The sequence below is a fragment of the Corvus moneduloides genome, chromosome 6 (assembly GCF_009650955.1).
Source record: "Corvus moneduloides isolate bCorMon1 chromosome 6, bCorMon1.pri, whole genome shotgun sequence".
Taxonomy (NCBI): domain Eukaryota; kingdom Metazoa; phylum Chordata; class Aves; order Passeriformes; family Corvidae; genus Corvus; species Corvus moneduloides.
The window spans coordinates 32,078,901-32,098,937 of record NC_045481.1 but is presented as its reverse complement, the minus strand read 5'-3'; the positions used below and the strand labels follow the sequence as shown (position 1 = coordinate 32,098,937).

Sequence of the window (20,037 nt, the reverse complement as noted above, 5' to 3'; positions counted from 1 at the left end):
CTTTTTTGGCCAGTGATGGCAACAGAGAGTATAATATACATAGTATTTACATTTTAAGTGTTAAATATATATATCCCTAATCCTGGGACTGCACCACAACTTCCCTCAAATGTGCTGTTCCTGAAAAACAGGAGTGGAGACTCTATTCTGCCCACCAGTCCATGCAGCTGGTCTGGTCAGACTTGTAATCGACTTCACTAGCAAATGGTTGGTGCCACAGCTCTAGGGGGCATTGAAGCTTATGTTTTCCTATCTTAGAGTTTTAACTAGGAGGGAGATTCATACTCTCTGAGTATTTTCTAAGCAACATGAGGCAAAGGCAACCAATAATTCAGAGAAATAGTTTTCTGTGTAAATAGTAAGACCCAGGTAAACAGAAGTGGGACATATTTTAAGGATGCAGTATCGAGAGTACTACATGTAGTACCATTAAAGACTGGTGATGCAAGCAAAAAACAAAAAAATTTCAGCTATAATAAAATGTGTGCAGTTTTCAAGCTGTGCCCATTTTTATAGCTATGTCTTTGACTAAGAAGAAAAAACTAATTCTGAATAACAAGTACAACAAAAAAATATACCATCTATTGTGACTCTTATAGAATAGTAGCATATGGTTCATTTCAACACAGAGGGATGTTAAGGTCTCAGGCAAGTCGCCAGGATTTCAGTGTGGCTTCATTATAATGACTAAGTAATAATACAGTGAAAGTCAAATGGAAGTGTAACCAGAAGGACTAATATGACATTAATTTAATGTCCTCTTAGACTGCCAACACTTGATTTCTGCTTAAGAGAGAACAGATATATAGAAAGAAAAGCAATAAAATCTACATTCAGCATGCACCAGACATTAGACTTCATCATGAGATGTGTTTCCCTGGTTATACACAGACAGCTGACTGCAAATAACTGATATCCACAAAAATATGTATCATTGGGTTTTGGATCAAATTATTTCAAAAGCAGTCAAATCAGTGGTCTAGCTTCTGATATGTCACTGTGGTTTAAAATGAACAGTATTGCTCTGAAGAAAGCGGTAAATATTTACAAATTTCCCCCTCCTTGTACACTCCACAAATTACCATGCAAATCTGAATAAGTCAGTTATCTTAAAACTGTTCTGGAAACTTCCTCCTAAATCTTCAAACGTACAGAGGTTACTTTATAACTCTTGTACTAGGGTGGAGTGCAGAATTCCTGGCAAAACCGTTGTACATTTCTTATTAGAAAACCCGTATTCCCGAGTGTGTTTTATTCTTTCTGAATGTGAGACTTTTACTTCAAAACGATTCATAAGAGTTTGTCACCTTTTCCCTTCAAGATTTATCTTATGCTAATAAAGAGAACGGGCACTCCTATGTAACTTACAGAGCATCTCTGTCACAGCACTGTTTCTTTTCTAAAGGTCACAATTTTTTCATCATCAATTCATGCAAGAATATTTCCATACTCATAATACTTTGTTTCCCATGTTCTGAACTTCAAATGTGGCAATGGTACTGTACCTGCAAATTGTGAGACTACAGTCTGACTCATCATCTTAGTCTTACTTTGTCCTAACCTTGTATTACTCTTGTTCGTGAAGAAAACATGAACAATTACTCTGAAGTGACGTCATCCTACACCAGAGGATCAGTTGCATCCACACTTAACAAAGCCTTGTTTGGGGAAGTTAGGAAGGAAAAGAAGACCGTCAAAAGGAGACTGGAGTAGATTTAATCATTAGATAAGAAGATTTCTCTACAGTGACAAGATTCCTAAAGAGTTAAACTGGATATGGTTACCATGGAGCTAAGACTCCCACAGAAAAAAATTACAGGATTTTGAAACATTTGTTGGAAGCACACAGGCAGACAAATAAATGACACTGCACCACTTTCAGGCTTTATTAGGTCACTTAAATTCTACCTGCAAGTGGAAGCTCAAGGGAGGGATTTTTATAGGCTTTTACTGAATATTTCAGCCACAGCCTTTCTAATATAGAAATGTTTGACTGAGAACTGCAGATAAGTTTCTTGGACAATGGGAGACTTCACCATATTAATGCACTTCCTTATTATCAACAACGGTTCCAAATGAATTGAGGGGCTTGGTTTAACTGTGAATGTAAAAAAACCCCAACAGCAACCAAACAATAAAAAATACAAAAGAATGCTGACTTCAATCTTTCCCCTTCTTTATAGGAACTGCATTTCTACTCTTGAACTTGAAAATCTAAAAGGGATCCCATGCCTGAGAGTATTACTGCTATAAAAATTACCTCTCAGTAGCTAGGCATGACACTGACTTTTGTGAATATGCTAGTATTTTTTCTCAGACCTAATTAATGCATACTCCAAGAAAAGAGGATTTTCCAGCTCTAAAGCCATGGTAATGAAGACATAGTCAAGTTTTTAAAGGAATTTTTAAAATAAACTATTCTATTATCTGTTGAAGAATAACAGTTAGCTCTAGTTCTACTCTAGTGCATACTGATTGCATGTTCTAGCTTGGATACAAGTTTTCACCATGGGTTTCTTGAGCACAAGTCAATTCACATTAGGGCTATCACACTTTATTCTTCATAAACTCAATGATCAGGAATGCCATTCCTGCTACTCAAGGATAGTTCTCTCAGTGAAGAGAAATCCAGCTATGACTGTAAGCCTGATTTAGAGAATTTTGGCTTATAGACAACTACAGTGCTATTCCTAAATTTTTCCTTCTGACTCAGCACTAAGGACTCTTTCTCTGGCTGATTATGTCTCAGAGGGCGCACTTCTGATAAAGTCCTGTGCCTCATACAATATTAAGCTGGGTGAGTAAATACTATTAGAACAGCTAAGTCAGTCAATGGTAACACATAATCTGTTAACAAACTGCTTGGGAAAGAGTGGCTGGAAAGCTGCCTGTGGAAAAGAACCTGGGGGAGTTGGGCAGCAGCTGTCTGAACATGATCTGACAGTGTGCGCAGACAGCCAAGACAGTCAATGGCATCCTGACTTGTATCAGAAATAGTGTGGCCAGCAGGATCATCTCCCTGTACTTGGCACTGGTGAGGCTGCACCTTGAATACTGTGCTCAGTTTTGAGCCTCTCACTACAAGAAAGGTACTGAAGTGCTGGAGCATGTCCAGAGAAGGGCAAAAAGGTGGTGAAAGGACTACAGGTGTGGCTGAGGGAGCTGGGGTTGTTTAGCCTGTAAAAAAGGAGGTTCAGGGGAGACCTTATTACCCTCTGCAGCTCCTTGAAAGGAGGCTGGGGGGGGAATCAGTCTCTTCTCCCAAGCAGCAAGCAATAGGGCAAGAGGAAGCGGCCTCAAATGCACCAATACAGGTTTAGATTGTATATTAGGAAGAATTTCGTCACTGAAAGGTTTGTCAAGCATTGAGATACACTGCCCGTGGAAGTGGTTGTGACACCATCCCTGGATGTATTTAAAAGATTCGTAGATGGAACATGGTTTAGTGATGAACACATCTGTTCTAGCTTAACATCTAGACTCAATCTTAAGGGTCTTTTCCAACCTTGATGATTCTATATTCTTTCCTATGGTGCTATAAGGAGAAAGCATATTTCTGGAACTACTTCTTTCTGAATTAAAATTAAATTTCCCTCAAAACTAAAATGCGATACTGAAAAAAAATGCTCTTAAGGGCATCAAAAGCAGAATTACAGTCCTCTTTAACTGATGCCAATGTAAATAAGAGCTAGTGACTACCCAAGCACCTGACATTTCATCAGTTTCTCTTAGTGCAGAGAGATTGCACTGACAGAAGACCATACTCAGCATGAACCTAGGAAATATACTGCCCTGTACTGACCAGAATCTTGCCAGAAAATACCTTGGCAGGTCAGGGACTGTTTCCAATAAGCCAGTTCCAGCTAATATCCTGGGGAATTGGTTTAGCTGCATGCATGTAGGCTATATACTTCCACTTAGTCTCAAGGCTAGAGAATTGACTCTGGCTATTTGATTTACTAATATAATCAGAGAACTTGCAGCCTTCAGAAGAGGTTTAGATACATAGCTTGTCTTTTTTTTTAGGTTGCTGTCTACGTTGAATTTATATTCTTTAATATATGTCAATATGGCCTTGCTATGCAGGTGAGCAAGTCCTGGCCAAAAAAGAGGAATTTACTATGTCAGTGTCCAAGAAGTGGTTGTCACCAATGTTTAAAGGAGAGTGAGACAGCAAGAGTATAAACAAGAGAAAACAAAATTGTAAGGAAACCAAACATTCAGTCATATCATATGACAGTAAGCTAAACAAACTCTGTCTACTTATTCCAGAAAAGACAAACTGGAGAGGGAATAGAATTCTTCTTTATAAATATATTGATAAATTACAGTTTGGACACGTGAAAAATATCTGTAAATATATAAAAATATTTAAGCTGAAAAACTGAAGGAAAATTACTAGATCAGTGAATTGGTACCTTGATAAAAGCAGCCGGAGAAAAGCTATAATTAGCTCTAAAATTGAACTTCAGTTCAAAATGGATTCCATGACTCAAAAAGTTCTTCCCAGTCCTCTGTTCTTGTGATGCATAAAAAAATGTCTCCACATTAACTGAAAGCAAATGCAAGACTTATCTGAGAAAAGATAGTTCAGATGGATGCTATGTAGTAAAAATAAGGCGAACAAAAAGACTGGAAAGTCTCAGTCACTTAACAAATCTGAAGAAGAACATATGAAGATGGCCTTTGAGGAGTAATGACAGAGGAATTTCAGTGTTATCAGCAAAGTATCTTTATCTGTTTGTTGTATTCCTTCTATATTTAAGAAAATGCAGCCTTGCTTATTACTGAATGTAGATTCTCCTTTGAAGCTGAAGAAGAAAAATACCTATTTGCAATTTTCCATTAAGACCAAGCAAATTCCTGGTAAGTCCCACAATTCTGACATGTCATACATATCAAAATTAATGAAAAGCCTGCCATTTCTTATAATTCCTTAATTTTTTTTTATGACCTCAAACAACAAGAGACAGAAGGGCAGTTGTTCTCACTCTGTTTTTTATACCCTCAGGTAGAGCTAAAGGGGAAATGGATATGAACTGGTGTGTCAGTCTCTCCTTGAGAATATTCACTACTAATGAGTACTCACAGTGACTGAATATAAAGGTTCTCTTTCTCCCTAGTGAACTCTATCCACATACTTCCTTTTTTTTATTTTGTGATAAAAAACAAAAAAAAATCTATCTCTGTGGGATAATTTTATCTTAGTCTTTTCCTTCCTATCCCATTAAATAATTATATCTTTTACAAATCATCTTTCTGTTGTCCACAAAAATCAAATTCATTTCCCAATACACAGCAAGCCAATAATGACACACTTGAGAGAGACATTGATTATTTATTTCAGAGCTGTGCAAGCCTGGGTGTCTGGTGGTATTCCACAAATCAAGCACAGCAACCATCAAAAATTTTTACTATTTGTACATATTAGCAAACTAAGGAATTAGTTTGCTGCAAGTTGCATAGTTCTCTTATTAATTAGTATTCTATCTTCTATTGGTTAATGATTCTCTCATTTCCCATGCTGATTGCTCCACATGCTCAAGCTTTCTCTTCTTTGGGGTTGGTGGGTTTCTTGTTCCAGTGGTCACAGTCTCCCCCTGCCAGAATTACCTTTTAGGCAGTTGGAGCTGATTTCAGCACAGTTGCTGAGTTGTGTTTATTGGTTTCTTCCTTATCTTGGGAGCTCTGCCAGACGGTCTATAAATTCTGCATTCTTTGTGTCCACTTTCGGTGGGCATCCTACTTCCCAAGCCTTGTTAACCTCCCACTAGGTCTGAGATTGCTGAAGCATGTCCAGCTCTATACCTTAACAAGGCAATTCTACCAACAAGTAATTTGTGTTTCTAACTCATGGGCATCACTTAGAACTTGGTTGTTAGCTGCTCTCTGTTTCATGGATTAAATCTCCCTTCTTGTTGATTAGGCTTGAAAGTATACAAAGATCAAACATCAAAGAATATCCTTTCTTAAGGGAATATTCTACATTTTGCAACACTTCCTTTAGTTGCCATCCCTTCAATCAAGCCAATTCCATTTCTGTTAAGTTTGTGGTACCAATCACAAATGCCCATCTACAAAACATTCAAGTTAGGGTTGGTTTTTGATTTTGGTTGGGCAATCATCGATCATCTCCCAGAGGGTAATTCCCTGCAGAGGTAACCCACTAGCATTTTCTGATTTGTTTGGGTTTTTATTTGTTTGTTTATTCTTGTGGTTTCACCTGTTTAATTTAACTTTTATTTAATCCTTCATTTTGTAGAGTAACATTTCAAATGTGTTATGACTCCTATTCATACTGACCATACTTTGCTTGTGTACTCATCTGCAGCCTGTCCATCCACACATTAAGGTAAGCTCTTTTTGTCAGAGAATGCCCTGTTTTCTCGTGTTTGTACACAAGTAGATTCTAGCCTTTTTCTAGGTGCAACAGAATCAAAATCAAAACAAGTCAAATATTAAAAAAAAAACCAAAACAAAAAGTTTCTTGCCCAGATAGTCTATATATTTGTGTTACATCACAGGTACTATTTTGCTTACTTAGATTAACACCACAGTTTGAATTACAGCTGCAAACATTAAGAGAGTCCTTCAGAGCACATTAATTATGCTAAAATATGGGTTTTAGTCATGGCTCACTTGAGGTGGTTTAAGATAAGTCTTTCAAATTTGGCCATCATTAGATCACTGGACTGAAACTACTACTTCTCATTGCAACATAAGGAGTGATTGTTCTACTTCTATAATGCTGAGTCAAATCATAATATAAAAGGCATAGAAATTAAATGTCTAATTGTTTTTTTTAAATTGAACCACAGATGCAGTAAATCTCCCTTTGTGCATCTACAGGCTCTCACATTTAGAACATTTACCTCCCAATTATGATTTAGCAACAGTACGCTCTCACCACATATGGCTACCAATGACTGACGTATAGCTATAACATTTTATCAAGTTCTACATATGGACATTACACTTACTTGTAAATAGCTGAAGACAAGACCTGTGGCCAATGATTCAAGCACAACTAATAGTCACAAGAGCTATGCAAACTATGTATGTACTAGACAGAAAGTAACCAGACTGAATATGCATATAGAATATTGTAACAGGAGAAGAAGTACTTGGGAAGAAGCAGGTGCTGCCATTGCTTCAGACCTCTATTTTAGGACACAAGCACATTGCCCAACATTGTCTGCATCATCTGTGCATTTCTGCAAATATTGTAACTCTTCACCTTGCACATCCCCCACCCCCAAATGCTTACAAATCAATATGCAATTATCCTATAATCAAACCAACAACCTTAAAAATCCCAGACAATGGTCATGTGTACCAAGAATCCTGACTACATAAATCTCTGCTTGAACAAAAGGAGGTGTAAGTTATTTTTGAGATGCCACCTCAATCCAGGAAGACTACACCTCCCTGGTGACATGGTCAGATGGGAGCCAACTCAGCACTGCTAAAAGCTCACTATTTTTTGTCATGCTTATACGATATTACAGAATCACAGAATCAACTAGGTTGAAAGAGACCTTTGAGATCATTGAGCCCAACTATGACCAAACACCACCTTGTCAACTAGATCCCGGTAACAAGTGCCACATCCAGTCTTTCCTTAAACACCTCCAGGGGTGGTGACTCTACCACATCCCTGGGCAGCCCATTCCAATGCCTCATCACCCCTTCTGTGAAGAACTTCTTCCTAATGTCCTATTCCTGGTTTCCAGAAAATAGTAACTGTGTCTTTGCCTCTGTCCTCTGCAGCTGCACTTAAGAGGAATAGCTCTGTGACTTCTATTGTAACAACTGCAAGCATCATTTTGCTGGCTTAAGAAATGATAGAAAGAGAAACCAGAGTACACAGAAGCTGGTGTCTGGTTCTGGTGTTCCAGTATACCTACATTACACAGCTAGCTGATAGGGTGTTTACCTACAGCAGTAGTGCTGGAGATTTAAGGGATGCACAGAAGTAAAGAGACTGGATATTGTTAACTGATGTTGCCTGGAAGTAGCCTAAGGCCAGGATAATCTTCCATCAAGTCCCATGTTATCATTGGCTCTCTGTCTAGTTTGTTTTACAAAAACAAAAAAAGAGACACAGATGTAAAAGTAGTAAATTAATCAGGATATAGTTAAATTGCATGAACACATTATAGAACTTTGTAATAATGTGATTAATTTTCTAAATAGCACTAGAAATATTCTGCAGATGCCATGGATTATCTTTAACAGAATATCACCTCTTTCATCTTTTTTTTTCCCTTGCAGATTTCTCCTCCCCCTCCATTTTTTGCATTGTGGTGAACACATTTCACCCTTTAGAATGTTGTGATTTATGATTCTAAATGGTCTTCATATTGGCAAGGGCAAGAAAGTTCATATTACTGCTCTAATTGGCAAGTTAAGCTTTATAAACAGGCCCTTATTTCGTCAGTGATGTTATTTAAGCCTAAGGTCAACCTTGAGAGAAGCTGGCTTGGGAAGATCCCTGGTAGAACAAAATGGGTCTTTCTAACAAAAACAAACTTCTGTCATGAAATTCAATTTACATGCTGTGAATGAATCTAGAGTCTTCCACATACCACCAAGCTTCCTGAATTTCAAATAAATCACAGAAATGTCATACTGCCTTGTTCAGCTTTTCTCAAAGTTGGTGTTTTCCAATAGCAAGGCACTAGTGGATACAACATTACAGCTTATTGCTTGTGACAAGCAAACCTCATCTATGACAAGAAATAGCAACTATACTCTGATTTGCAGTAAAAGGTCATTAACAACAGCTTCTGTAACTTATCTGCAGTTTGGCTAGCTAGGCCATTCACAATGAGTCATCAAATTGCAGCTTTTCAAATCAAAAAATGAACAAAGACCTTAGTAAGAAAATCATTTTCCCTTCTGATAAAGTTCTTTTCCTTAATAAAGAATTTTTTTAACATTATCAGTATATATTCGTATCAATATATTTTAAATGCAGGTGATATCCTTCTTTTTTTCTTCTTTGAGGAAATATGTTACTGTCTAAAAACTTAGGAAATGGTAACAAAGTAATTAAAATAAACAAAGATTTCCAAGAGATCTGCAAAACTTTGCTAGGAAAGCAAGGAAGGAGCAACTCACAACTCTTAAAGAAAAGCTTTAGTGTCTGCAAATTAGAATGTTAATGTTTTCCTATGGATTAAAAAAAACTCACTCTATTAACTCTAATATATCAAAGTAGCTCATAAAATAAAGGAAAAATGCAAAAAATTTAAGCGAAGGTTTGGCACACAATCAGTATTAACTTTCCACAGACAAATCAGAAAATCAGATCTTATTAATCCCTATTAGCATTTAGTCCTGTAATGGTCAATATGAATGCAGCAAAAAATCTTTTGTCCCATGAATATTCTTCACAAAGAGGTTACCTTGTAACTACAAATGCAATCATGATCTATATGATCAGACTGAGATATTCCAAATTCTAAACTCTACCTTTCCCAGCTTTGGCCACAAGGAAACTATAAGGTCTATTGATTTTGGTCTCTTGAAAAGTGCAACAGAAATGGATATGCACTTGAGAAGACAGTTATGATGTTAAATGGGAGTTTAATACTGACAGCTGGGGAGGTAATTTTTTTTTTTTTTAGTCAAAATGTTAACTAATTGTATCGACATTTCCATACATTCTTTAACAGCTTCTGAATTATACAAACTGCTGACATTAAGTATCTTTAATATGTATCAGGTGTATAGGTCTTCTGAGAATTTTCCATATACAGAAAAGATGAGGCAGTGATGACAATGAGCATCAGAGTCTTGGGAAATGGGAGTCATTTGGCCTTGAGCATTCTAGTGAATCACCTGTGGCTTTAGTACTAGTATATATTCTAAGCTTGATGATCCTTGTACTCCTATTTGTACATGGTACTGCTGATGTAGTTTGAAAGCATGTTAAACTTCCAGTGCTGTAAATTAATTCTGCATCCTCTTTTAAAAAGGTGCTTCAATTTGCAAGTTGAAATTCTATTTTTTGTACAAGTAATTTTATAAGATTTTATTTAAGTTGCAGTTCTTCTGTATTACTTAGTTATTGAAGAGATTTCAGATTGTTGCAATTTTGTCAAGGGAAGTTGGTTTTCTAGTATAAGGTATTAGCGAACATGATTGAGTGCTGAAGTAGCTGAAATATTCAGGATTGACAGAGATGTTTGCTGTGGACTAAAAACAGCTCAGGCGTGTGCTGACTACTCAGCTCACTGAGGAACTAGCACTTGCTTATTTGGATAAAAGCCCAGTAGAAGGAACAAACCTGATGTTACTACTGAATCTTTCACTTTATGTTGCTGATGTCTCTGCTGTTACTTCTGCTGACAGTAGCTGACACTCATCCCCATGGATGCAATGTGCCAGAAGAGGGAACTGGAAAAGGGTGGTTACAGACTGGTCATCAGCTCCTATTTACAGCTGAACCACGTCTGTGGAGACTGAGAGTCGACTGACAGCAGGTGTGCAATGACTGGCAATCAGCAGCTCTGTGTGCATCATACCGAGACACTACCAAAAGCAGATCGGGGGGGTGGGGAATGAAATCAACTTCCCTGTAGGCTGTTATAATTCCAATGCATATCCCAATTTTGAACTACTTTAGGTGCACCCTGAGGTGTCACATATTTGCCAATTCCACTTCAGAAGATTACTGCATTGTGTATGAAGCCAAGAAACACACAACTTTTAGCTAGTGTCCTGTTATTGAATTCCATATCTTCAAAATAACTGCATGCCAATTTTATTTTTCATCTCCTCCATGCGTGCAAATCTGTTTTAATTTTTGGAATGTGTAGCTAATGCACCTGGCAGCATTTGGCTATGTGGTCACAGCACTGCCATGGGAACTGAGAAGAGGCAATATTCACTGCTGGATTTCAATACCCAGTTAGTATGGCATGGGACTAGAGATCAGAAAACCGACTTGCTGCATTCTATAAAAATGCATAACATCACTAAAAAATTCAATCTTTATTACTGAAGATATTAATTCCCATTTGGACATCAAAAAGCAGAGCATGAGCAGAAGACAAATCCCTACAACAACCACCAGTGTGGCTAGGAGGAAAAGGGAAATATATGTTTGGCTATTAATTTAGGATTATTGCATGGTCACAAGTCCTATCAAAAGGCTTTACACTCACTAAAATTCTAAGGCAAGATTGAAGAGTTTTTCTTGACTGTAACAAATTTGATGTTATTTCAGCAGAACTGCATCAACACCAAATATGCCCAGAAATGTAACCGGAAAAAAGGAAAAAAAGAAAAAGGAAAAGAAGCTAACAAGGAGTTAGTTAGCTCTATCCTTAAAACTAAATCTATCATGACTATGTTCAATCTCCCAAGTATTTTCTAACAATACATTGGATTTGTAATATTGTAGTATATGCACTGATTTATTTTTGAAATGGCATTTTAAAAATTTTTTCTGTAGAATGAAACAGTAGAAAACCACGATGCTGAGTTCATGTAGTATAATGTTGTTTTGATTTTTACTGATGTACACTGGTCCAATATGAAGCAGCTTGTTAAAGTACAACTCATTACATATAATTATATATATCACATAGATCTGATAGGATATGATGATATGATATGATATGATATTATATGATACGATACGATATATACATACCTATATCATATATACATGTACTATGATTATGTATTGTTTTACAATGCATCTCTGAACTTTACTGATCTACATCCTTGTGGAGAAAAACAGTCTAGTCTATAGATCCATGCTAAATAAAACATAAGAAATGTCTCAAGGAAACCAACCAAACCATGTACCATCTCAAGAGCAATGTCAGGACCTTTTGGAAGCGTGCTCCTACCTCAACTACCTTCAATTTGACAGAAAGAAGTCAGCCTTCACCTCTGATTAATCATGACGCAAGTCTTCATTGTTCACTGTTTTATCTGTAAAAGCTCTACTTGCCTTTTCATCTTTCTGCTCTCCTTTACCTGATGTAGTCTTCTAATACACCATCACACAGAAAATGCATTTTCCCCAGAGTATTTATTAGAGTTGGGTTTTTTATAAACTTCAAACCACTTTCATTAAATTAAACATACCAAATTACTGAAGTGTTTCCCTTTCCATCTAAACATGGTGCAAAGAACTATTTCATGCCAGGAGCCTAAAACACACATTTAAATTTATTTTACTCCAAAAGAGAAATTATTACAAATTAACTGAAAGGCTGATATAGATATCAAGCAACTATTCCAACATGTTTGGGGGTTAAAAAAAAGACACACACTACAGTCTGAAGCCATGAATGTTGTCTTTATACTACGGTAGAGCATTTGCTTTAAATTCTGCCTTGAAAAGAGATTGCAACTAATTGCACAAGATTTACTATTAATTTAATGAAAAATAAACACAGCACTGGAAACTTTGTCATATTCTAAATCTGTCCTATAATATGATCCTACTTTCAGCAGGAAAATAGTCCTAAGCAAAGAATGAGCATGAGCAGTTTTGCCTATAGTGACAAACTGGGCAAAAATATTCATAAAGCTGAGAACACATGCAGGTAGTAAAAGCAGGAGTTAAATGAGTGAAAATAAATGGAGCAACATTATTTACAAAGAAGAACACTACAAATTCTTAGAAACATAACTCAGGATAAATTTACAACATTAAGTAAGATTTCCATGGTAGAAAATGAAGGAAAATAAGACAAGAAGAGTGGTTGCAAGTAGTTGTACTGGCGACAGCCTGAAGTTTAAGAAGCAAAACCAAATCTATTTAAAAGACCCTTTTTAGAGGGAGAGAAAGAAACATGATGTCGTTTTTGGTTTTTTTGTTGCACAATTTTTGTTGTACAACTTAAAAGACTTAGAAGTATGGACTGCTATACAACTGTACAACTGTAGCAATAGGATCAGAAGGGGGAGATTTAAAGCACAGAGATAAATAGATTAACAGATACAGAAATATTTAACTCAGAAATATCTGAACTCCTAATACACACCAACTCGCGGAAGCAATTCAAGTTTTATATAACATTATTCTTTATTTTTACGCTTTTTTTTGAAAGGACTTGACTGACTAAAGAACTGCTGTATCATGAATTGCAGTACATTTCAGTGACAATAGACAAAATGTTCTAATTAATTTGAAAACAATGCAATGGAATACACACAGCTGTTCAAAAAGCACACAGAATCTGTGCCAGCTCCCTTAAAAAAGGCTTTCACTTATTTAATCTTAAGGCATTCTTAAGGAATTCCACTGACGTGATCTTAAGGCATTTCTTATCCTTTCTATACTTTTCTACAAATTAATGCACAACTCACTGAGATCAATTTCTACATTTACTCAGTTTTTAATTAACCACTGCTAAAGACTTCTCCCTAGAAATATCTTCCATTACTGTCTCATATTTGGACATCTGTCCAATATGTTTGTTTACAAGTATTGGTCTGGTGAGTATTTTATAGGATATATCTGTACTGTACTGCATCAAGAGACAGAGATCTGTGATACAGAATACCAGCATGCAGTTAGCAGCATAACTATCATATATAAAGTTGGACTATTAAGGAAAAATTATTTTTATATCTCCACTTCATATGCTCTTTGTTATGTCACTAGAAACACAGGATAACCAGGAACAGAGATTCGATGAAACAACATGTATTAGAAGCATCTAAAGGAGAACTGGTTTTATGCCACATTAATCCCTGATAAACTGAAATGATTAATACAACTCTTAAAATAGTTTTTAAAAAGCACTTTTTATATTTATATTTGGCAACAGTGTAAATAATTGGGGGAAAAAAAAAATCAATCTAATTCACGCTATACCTGACAGTTCATACTGTAAAACTGAGATTACTTCCCATCTCATTTTTAACATCTGAACAGTAGAAGACCTCATTTTCAAGAAATATAGACAAGAATGCGTATCCACAAATAAATATGTGTATGAGCCACTCAATTATCTTGATTTTGAGCAGCAACTCAATACAAAAATAAACCCAAAAATATCTGTAAACTCATTGTGTAAATTTACATACATGTACTAGATCTTGAAAAAAAAAAAAAGCAAATACTCTCTTCTGGGTCTTTGTAACAGTATTTTGCTATTTAAGTATAACAGGGAGAACTACACCCAGTCTATGGAAGAAAACAGTTTCCCAGTCCTATGTGGAAATTTTTAGATAATGATTGGAGAGGTTTATCAGAACAAAAGTTAAGGAAGACTCAATAGGTAAGGCCTTTGTCACTCACAGAAATGAAGGACTTGCAACTAGCTGGAGAAAGAACCACACATACACAGACATATGTACATGTACACAAAGGCACATATACACTTATGCCCAGACACACCAGCACAAACACTATTTAGATGTACAGAATACAAGGCAGAACTTTCTTGACTAATGAACAACCTCAAAAATAAAAAAAATGTATTTCTATTAAAATAAGGGGAAACTTTTTCATTAATATTATTACTTTCAGGAAAAATAGCGAAGCAATAGACCTATTAACTAATGTTACCGCCATCACCTGGGCTCTTATATGGCAAACAACTTTGATATGCTTCATTACATTTGAACTGCTTTGGGCAGGTGTGGGACTTCCCCCCCCATCCTCAACCACGTTCTCAGTTTCTGTTAGCAAGTGACTATTTAAATATTTCTAATGGAAGAAGGCAAAAGCTCTCTGCTCCAAGACCGAGACCACCTCATATTTGACTAATTCAGCAGCAGTGGGAACTTGTGAATAATTTCCAGAGAGGAGAGGACTTCATCAATTTATCATAGCAGTAAATTCCCAGTAGCTAGGAAAGGCTCAAATGAGAATGCTTTACACTCACTCATTAAGGGCCAGAGGGTTCTTTCTATATCCCACAGTATGTTATCTCAAAACAGGACATGTTAGCGTATGTATTCTCACCTAATGCTGTATAATGTCAGCTACATTGATTTCTCGCATATTCACACTTTAGGAAGGGGTAACAAATAACCAATAGGGGAAAACCATCTAAACAAACAGGAAACTAAGACACAGCAGTATTGAATGTTACACATATGCAACAAGTGCTTTGCTTCTCCCTTCCATACCTAACACGCTGAATATCCAGAGCCAAATCCAGAAGGAAGCCACCAACTAGAAAAACAGATAAACAATTCCAAGCATTGTTACAAGAAAGAAAACACCAAAGACTTCATAACAAAGACATAACAACAGGGTAGCAGTGTAAGAAAAAAAAAAGTGTGTTTATATATTTATTTTTGTTCATACTGAACTTACAAGTCAGGGAAAAATTCAGAACAGAAATTACGCTGTATAAATAACACCTTCCTTGAAATGCTGTCATTGCATGTAAAGGCTTCACACAAGCATTAGGACATACTTGAAATGAGTACTGAAGACATAATACTACAAGAACAATGATAGTGTTGTTATCCTCTCTGGAATTTTTCTTTAGGTCTTTGTCATTCCCATTGCTGCCAAACTAATCAAATATAAGGAATGTTTTGGAAGAAGGTGATAGTAAAAAGTTTTCCATCAAATCTTGTAATTGTGCCCATAAGTTGCTGCTCCAGAGAAACAAATACAGATTTCATCATCATGCATTAAGAAGCTTCTTGACCTGTTATGTCAGGAGAGAACCTAGAAGTGAGGCACAAAACTGAACAATGACTTAGATCTATAAGACAAAAAAATCATAACCAACAAAATATCGAAGACAGACAGACATTTGTCTTTAAGGTAGCAAACAATAATTTAAGCAGACTTCTAAGAATTTATTCTCTTGCTCTTTCAAAAAATACTGTATGATATCTTTGAATCAAAAGACACCTAATCTTATTTTATACCTAACCAAGAGTTATCCCCAAGACCCTAAAATATCCCAGACAACTTCTCTCTAAAGACTCAAAAATAAAAGTACGGATATCAACATTTTCAAAGGAAGATTCAGCTGCACAAGCCTTGGAAATATTAAGTAACAATCCAAATTCCCAGAAAATATTTTGGTTTGGAGAAGATCCTAATTGATTAACAATTTCACTGTAAGAGTTGTTAAGGACTACTGTACTTTATGTTTGTAAGCATAAACAGTGTTTAGGCAGCAATAAAAGCTGTAAGAAATCAGTGCTGAAGGTGTGTCTTACTGTAGCGCTCAGTATCTAATAAATATTTCCTTTCTCAGTATATTAAGAAACCACAATTCATCCCTTCCCCACGAAGGTGAAGGAAGTTTTATGATGGAGAGGAGACAGCAGTAACAGACATGATTGTTTAGAGCAGAAGTAGCTAGAACTTCCAAGACACAAATCCCGTCCATTCTTTCCCCTGTAAAAGATTTCCTAGCACTACATGGAAGGAACGCTTCTGCATAGCCTCCCTTTTGCTATTTCCATTTTTGGCCCACACCTCTATTGAGCACTTCATTGTAATCATTGGAAAGAAGTGCAATAGAGGTACTCTAGCACGAGAATGTACCACAGCAGCAGAAATTGCCATCTCATGTAGCACACACAGGCTACCTATGAAAGGGCAAAGCTTCTTACTCCATCACTGGGGGTGACTGTTCAGTCAAGGCAACATCCTAAAAAGTGAAAGGATGAAGGATACTCATTGAAAGCTCCAGTCTTGGATTAAAGCACCTTTCCCTAAAGGCCGGGTAATCTGCTAAATTATGTACCTCTAAAAAGTGTAGTGGAGGGAAGGAATGTTGGAAAAGATTTTTCCTTGTCATTATCCATCCCCCCTTCCGTTAAATTCTCTGAGGCTTAAAAGTACTAATGACACTTCATCACACCTGAACAATTTACAGCAGCAGCCATCACCTTACTCCAACCTTTATTTCCCATCAATAAATTACCCCAGCCTCTCAGAAATCAATCTTGTAATTTCTTACTTTGGGAACTTAGCATGTTTTATTTTAGTGACTTTTCCTTTTAAAGTTGAATCAACTCTAGAGGAGTCTGTTTATGGAACATTATTTGTGATAAATGCAAAGTAAAGACAGCACGGAAAGAGGAGGGAATACACACATTTAATAGCAGTTTTTCCATGCTAGTTACACAACAACACACTCTTAGTCATGCAGGGTAAAAATAAGGAGACACAAGATGAGACATGAAAAGGATGTTATCCTCTTCCCAAAAATTAATGCATGTACACTACTTGCTTAAAAGTCCAAATTAGTTGTCATACTAGATTTGTGTAAACCTTTAGGAAAGAATGGTGTGAAGGCTTTTTATAGAAAATTACACCAAGTGGAGGATATTTCACTAATTAACACCCCTTCCCAAAGAAATGCTTATCTCTTTTAAAGATAAGCTCCTATAAGTAGAGAAAAGACCCCAAACGTTTGCAGAGCCCTGACTTCAACATCTGTTGGTATTTCCTACACACAAGTGTGCTTCTGTGTGCATGTTTATCAGAAGAGGTCATCAGGGGCTTGCTTGGTTTATTCATCATTTTAAGGCACTCCTATTTGCAAAGCTTCTGTTAATGTCAGTGAAATCTAACCCAGACAGAAGTTTCAGAGGTCACATATTTGGCATGCTACATTTAGAAACCCAAGTACAAAGTTGATGAGGACGCTTCAAACACAGGGGATTACAGCGGAAATAGGTCTCCTTATACAAAACTGGCTATTGAGCAGATTCAGGGAAGAACACACTGAGACTGCATGATGCTATTAAAGCTCTTATTCTTGCTTTATTTTATCCACTGACTAAATCAATTCTGCCATTTGGCAAAGCCCAGCACAGAAATAACACTTTATTTTTAATACAACAGAAAAGAAATAGATGTGAGACACAAAATCATGTACTACATGACCTATAAAAAGCAGATACTTACAGTTCGTAGGAACTGTATTTCATCTTCCCCTCCTTCACCCCCTTCAGCCATGGCTCTTGAGGAGTCAGCTCTGCTGAGGCTGATCGCCTCCACCGTCAGCTCACTGCGCTCTGTACTGCTCCTCTCCTATCAGTATTAGCATATAGCTAATCCACAGCCATATAGGGAGCTCAGCTAACTCCACTGCACTGCAGACTGTCAGTCAACCCCCTCACTGCCAGAGCCAACTGCGCTGCTTTTCCAGCTCATAGCAAGCAATTCTCTCCCTTTTCTCTCTACCCTGGAGGCAAAACCCCCTACTGTTAAGGTATTGCAGGAAGCATTATATGCATCACTAGGTGTTGATTTTTTCCCCTCCAGATACTGTCTGGGCAGAACAGCAATAATGGTGAAGTGTTAATAAAAGCAGAGCCTGTGCTTCCATTTTCACAGATCAGGATAGCCAATTTTGCACTGAAATGTATCAAATTCAGCAATTCTGAACCTACTGATTATGCAGCAGAAAGATGTAAATCTGATGATCACAGGACAAGGTGATTTTGACAGCAGGTATTTTCAGCTTGCTTACAATAATTTCCATTTCTTGCTTCTCTGCATAAGCAGCTGCAAATCTGATTTCCAAGATGACTTCATGATCTGAACCAACTATGTGTAGTTATTTGTGCTATCCCTTTACATGGTATTTATACCTATATCCCAAGGACTTCAAGGGCTTTATATGTACCTTTTCAGAACTGCACCTGAATATTTATAGAAGATGGTACATATTTACTTCAGAATCCATAAAACACAGTTATGTTAAAATAAAACCTAAAATAACTTTAAATTCTAGTTCACTATTGAAGAAATTTGTAATTAATGAAAATTGCTATTTATTACTTCAATATGAGCAAACAAGCAAGGGAAAAAATAGATCAACACTAGAATAAAATTTAATTAAGTGAAGGGAGAAAAACAAAAAGGGCACAAGGAAACAGATGAAAGCACCAAGGAGACTCTAGCCAGCCAATTCACTGCATGATCGTGAATCTTGTGATAAGATTGCAACCACAGCTTACCCTACATTCAACCCCTGAGAAGAATTACCCAAACTTTGCGCGGTCCCTATTTAACTTGATATATTCCCTCACAGACTACCACATGCATACAGTCTTTTTCTCAATAAGAACACATACGATTTACATAGGCATAATAAGGGAAGAATATCTTTCCTGGGGTCACAAGGACAAGTGTAGCACACTGAAAACTGAAACTAGATACTCTGTGCCCACAAATTAATAATTTCTAAACAACTGTCCTCTGGACATGGAACCCAATGCACACTGCCCTTCCACCCCCCAAATTAATAATATTCTGATTTTGCACTAATTAAAATAAGCATAGTGACAAGCCAGACAATGAGATGCCCAAGATTTTCTCTCCTCGATATGCAGAACTCTTTGAAAAATGTTTTATTACACTCCCTCTTATTACCCTGAGAAAATCCTTCCAAAAAATAACGCCAATCACATTACTCAGCAACAGGCAATTTCAGGTCAAAAGCAACTCAGAAGCCTTAGCTGATATAGTCATACAGCCTCTCCTTGCCAGTCCATCCACTCCCTTTTCCCCACCTCGCAGTTTTTGTTGGTTGCTGTGAGGAAGCAAAAGAGCTTTGTGCAAGGCAAAGGCAATGTGGCAGAAAAATACTTCTCTGAAGTGCCAGAAAACTGATAATGGTTGGCATTTGAACATCCATTTTTGTGTTTGGGTGTTTTTGTGGGTGTTTATTTTAACTCCAGTCATTTTTGGACAGACGTTTTATCTCTTTCCTCATCAATAAAAAGAACATACCATAACAGATCTTCCTTATGGAATATTGTTATTCCAGAAAAAAAATAAAACCTGAGAAGTGGGGAAAATTTCCCCAAAGACAAAGCATGCCACTCAGTGATTTTACTAAAAAGAGTAGGCAGTGAGGCCTACTATGACACATGCCTATTTATACATTTATACTCTTTTCTTATTTTGCATTCTAGTGGAAGGTTTCCTTGGCTGGAGTAGGGGAAGACAGGGGTGTTGGAACTAGATGATTTTTAAGGACCCTTTCAACCCAAACCATTCTATGATTCCATTACACTCACAATGGATTTGATACAGATACTGCATGCCAAAACTTACACATCTAA

The 20,037-nt window shown here is 36.7% G+C and overlaps 1 protein-coding gene across 1 annotated transcript in view; it reads right to left on the bottom strand.

Annotated features, from left to right (window-relative positions):
* Window positions 1–18,020, bottom strand: part of RYR3 (ryanodine receptor 3) — a 201,952-nt gene extending 183,932 nt beyond the window's left edge. Inside the window, 1 exon segment of the mRNA XM_032112924.1 lies at window positions 17,870–18,020. Within this exon segment, the coding sequence (XP_031968815.1) occupies window positions 17,870–17,920 (51 nt within the window). The 5' untranslated portion in view covers window positions 17,921–18,020.
* Window positions 18,021–20,037: the final 2,017 nt, after the last annotated feature.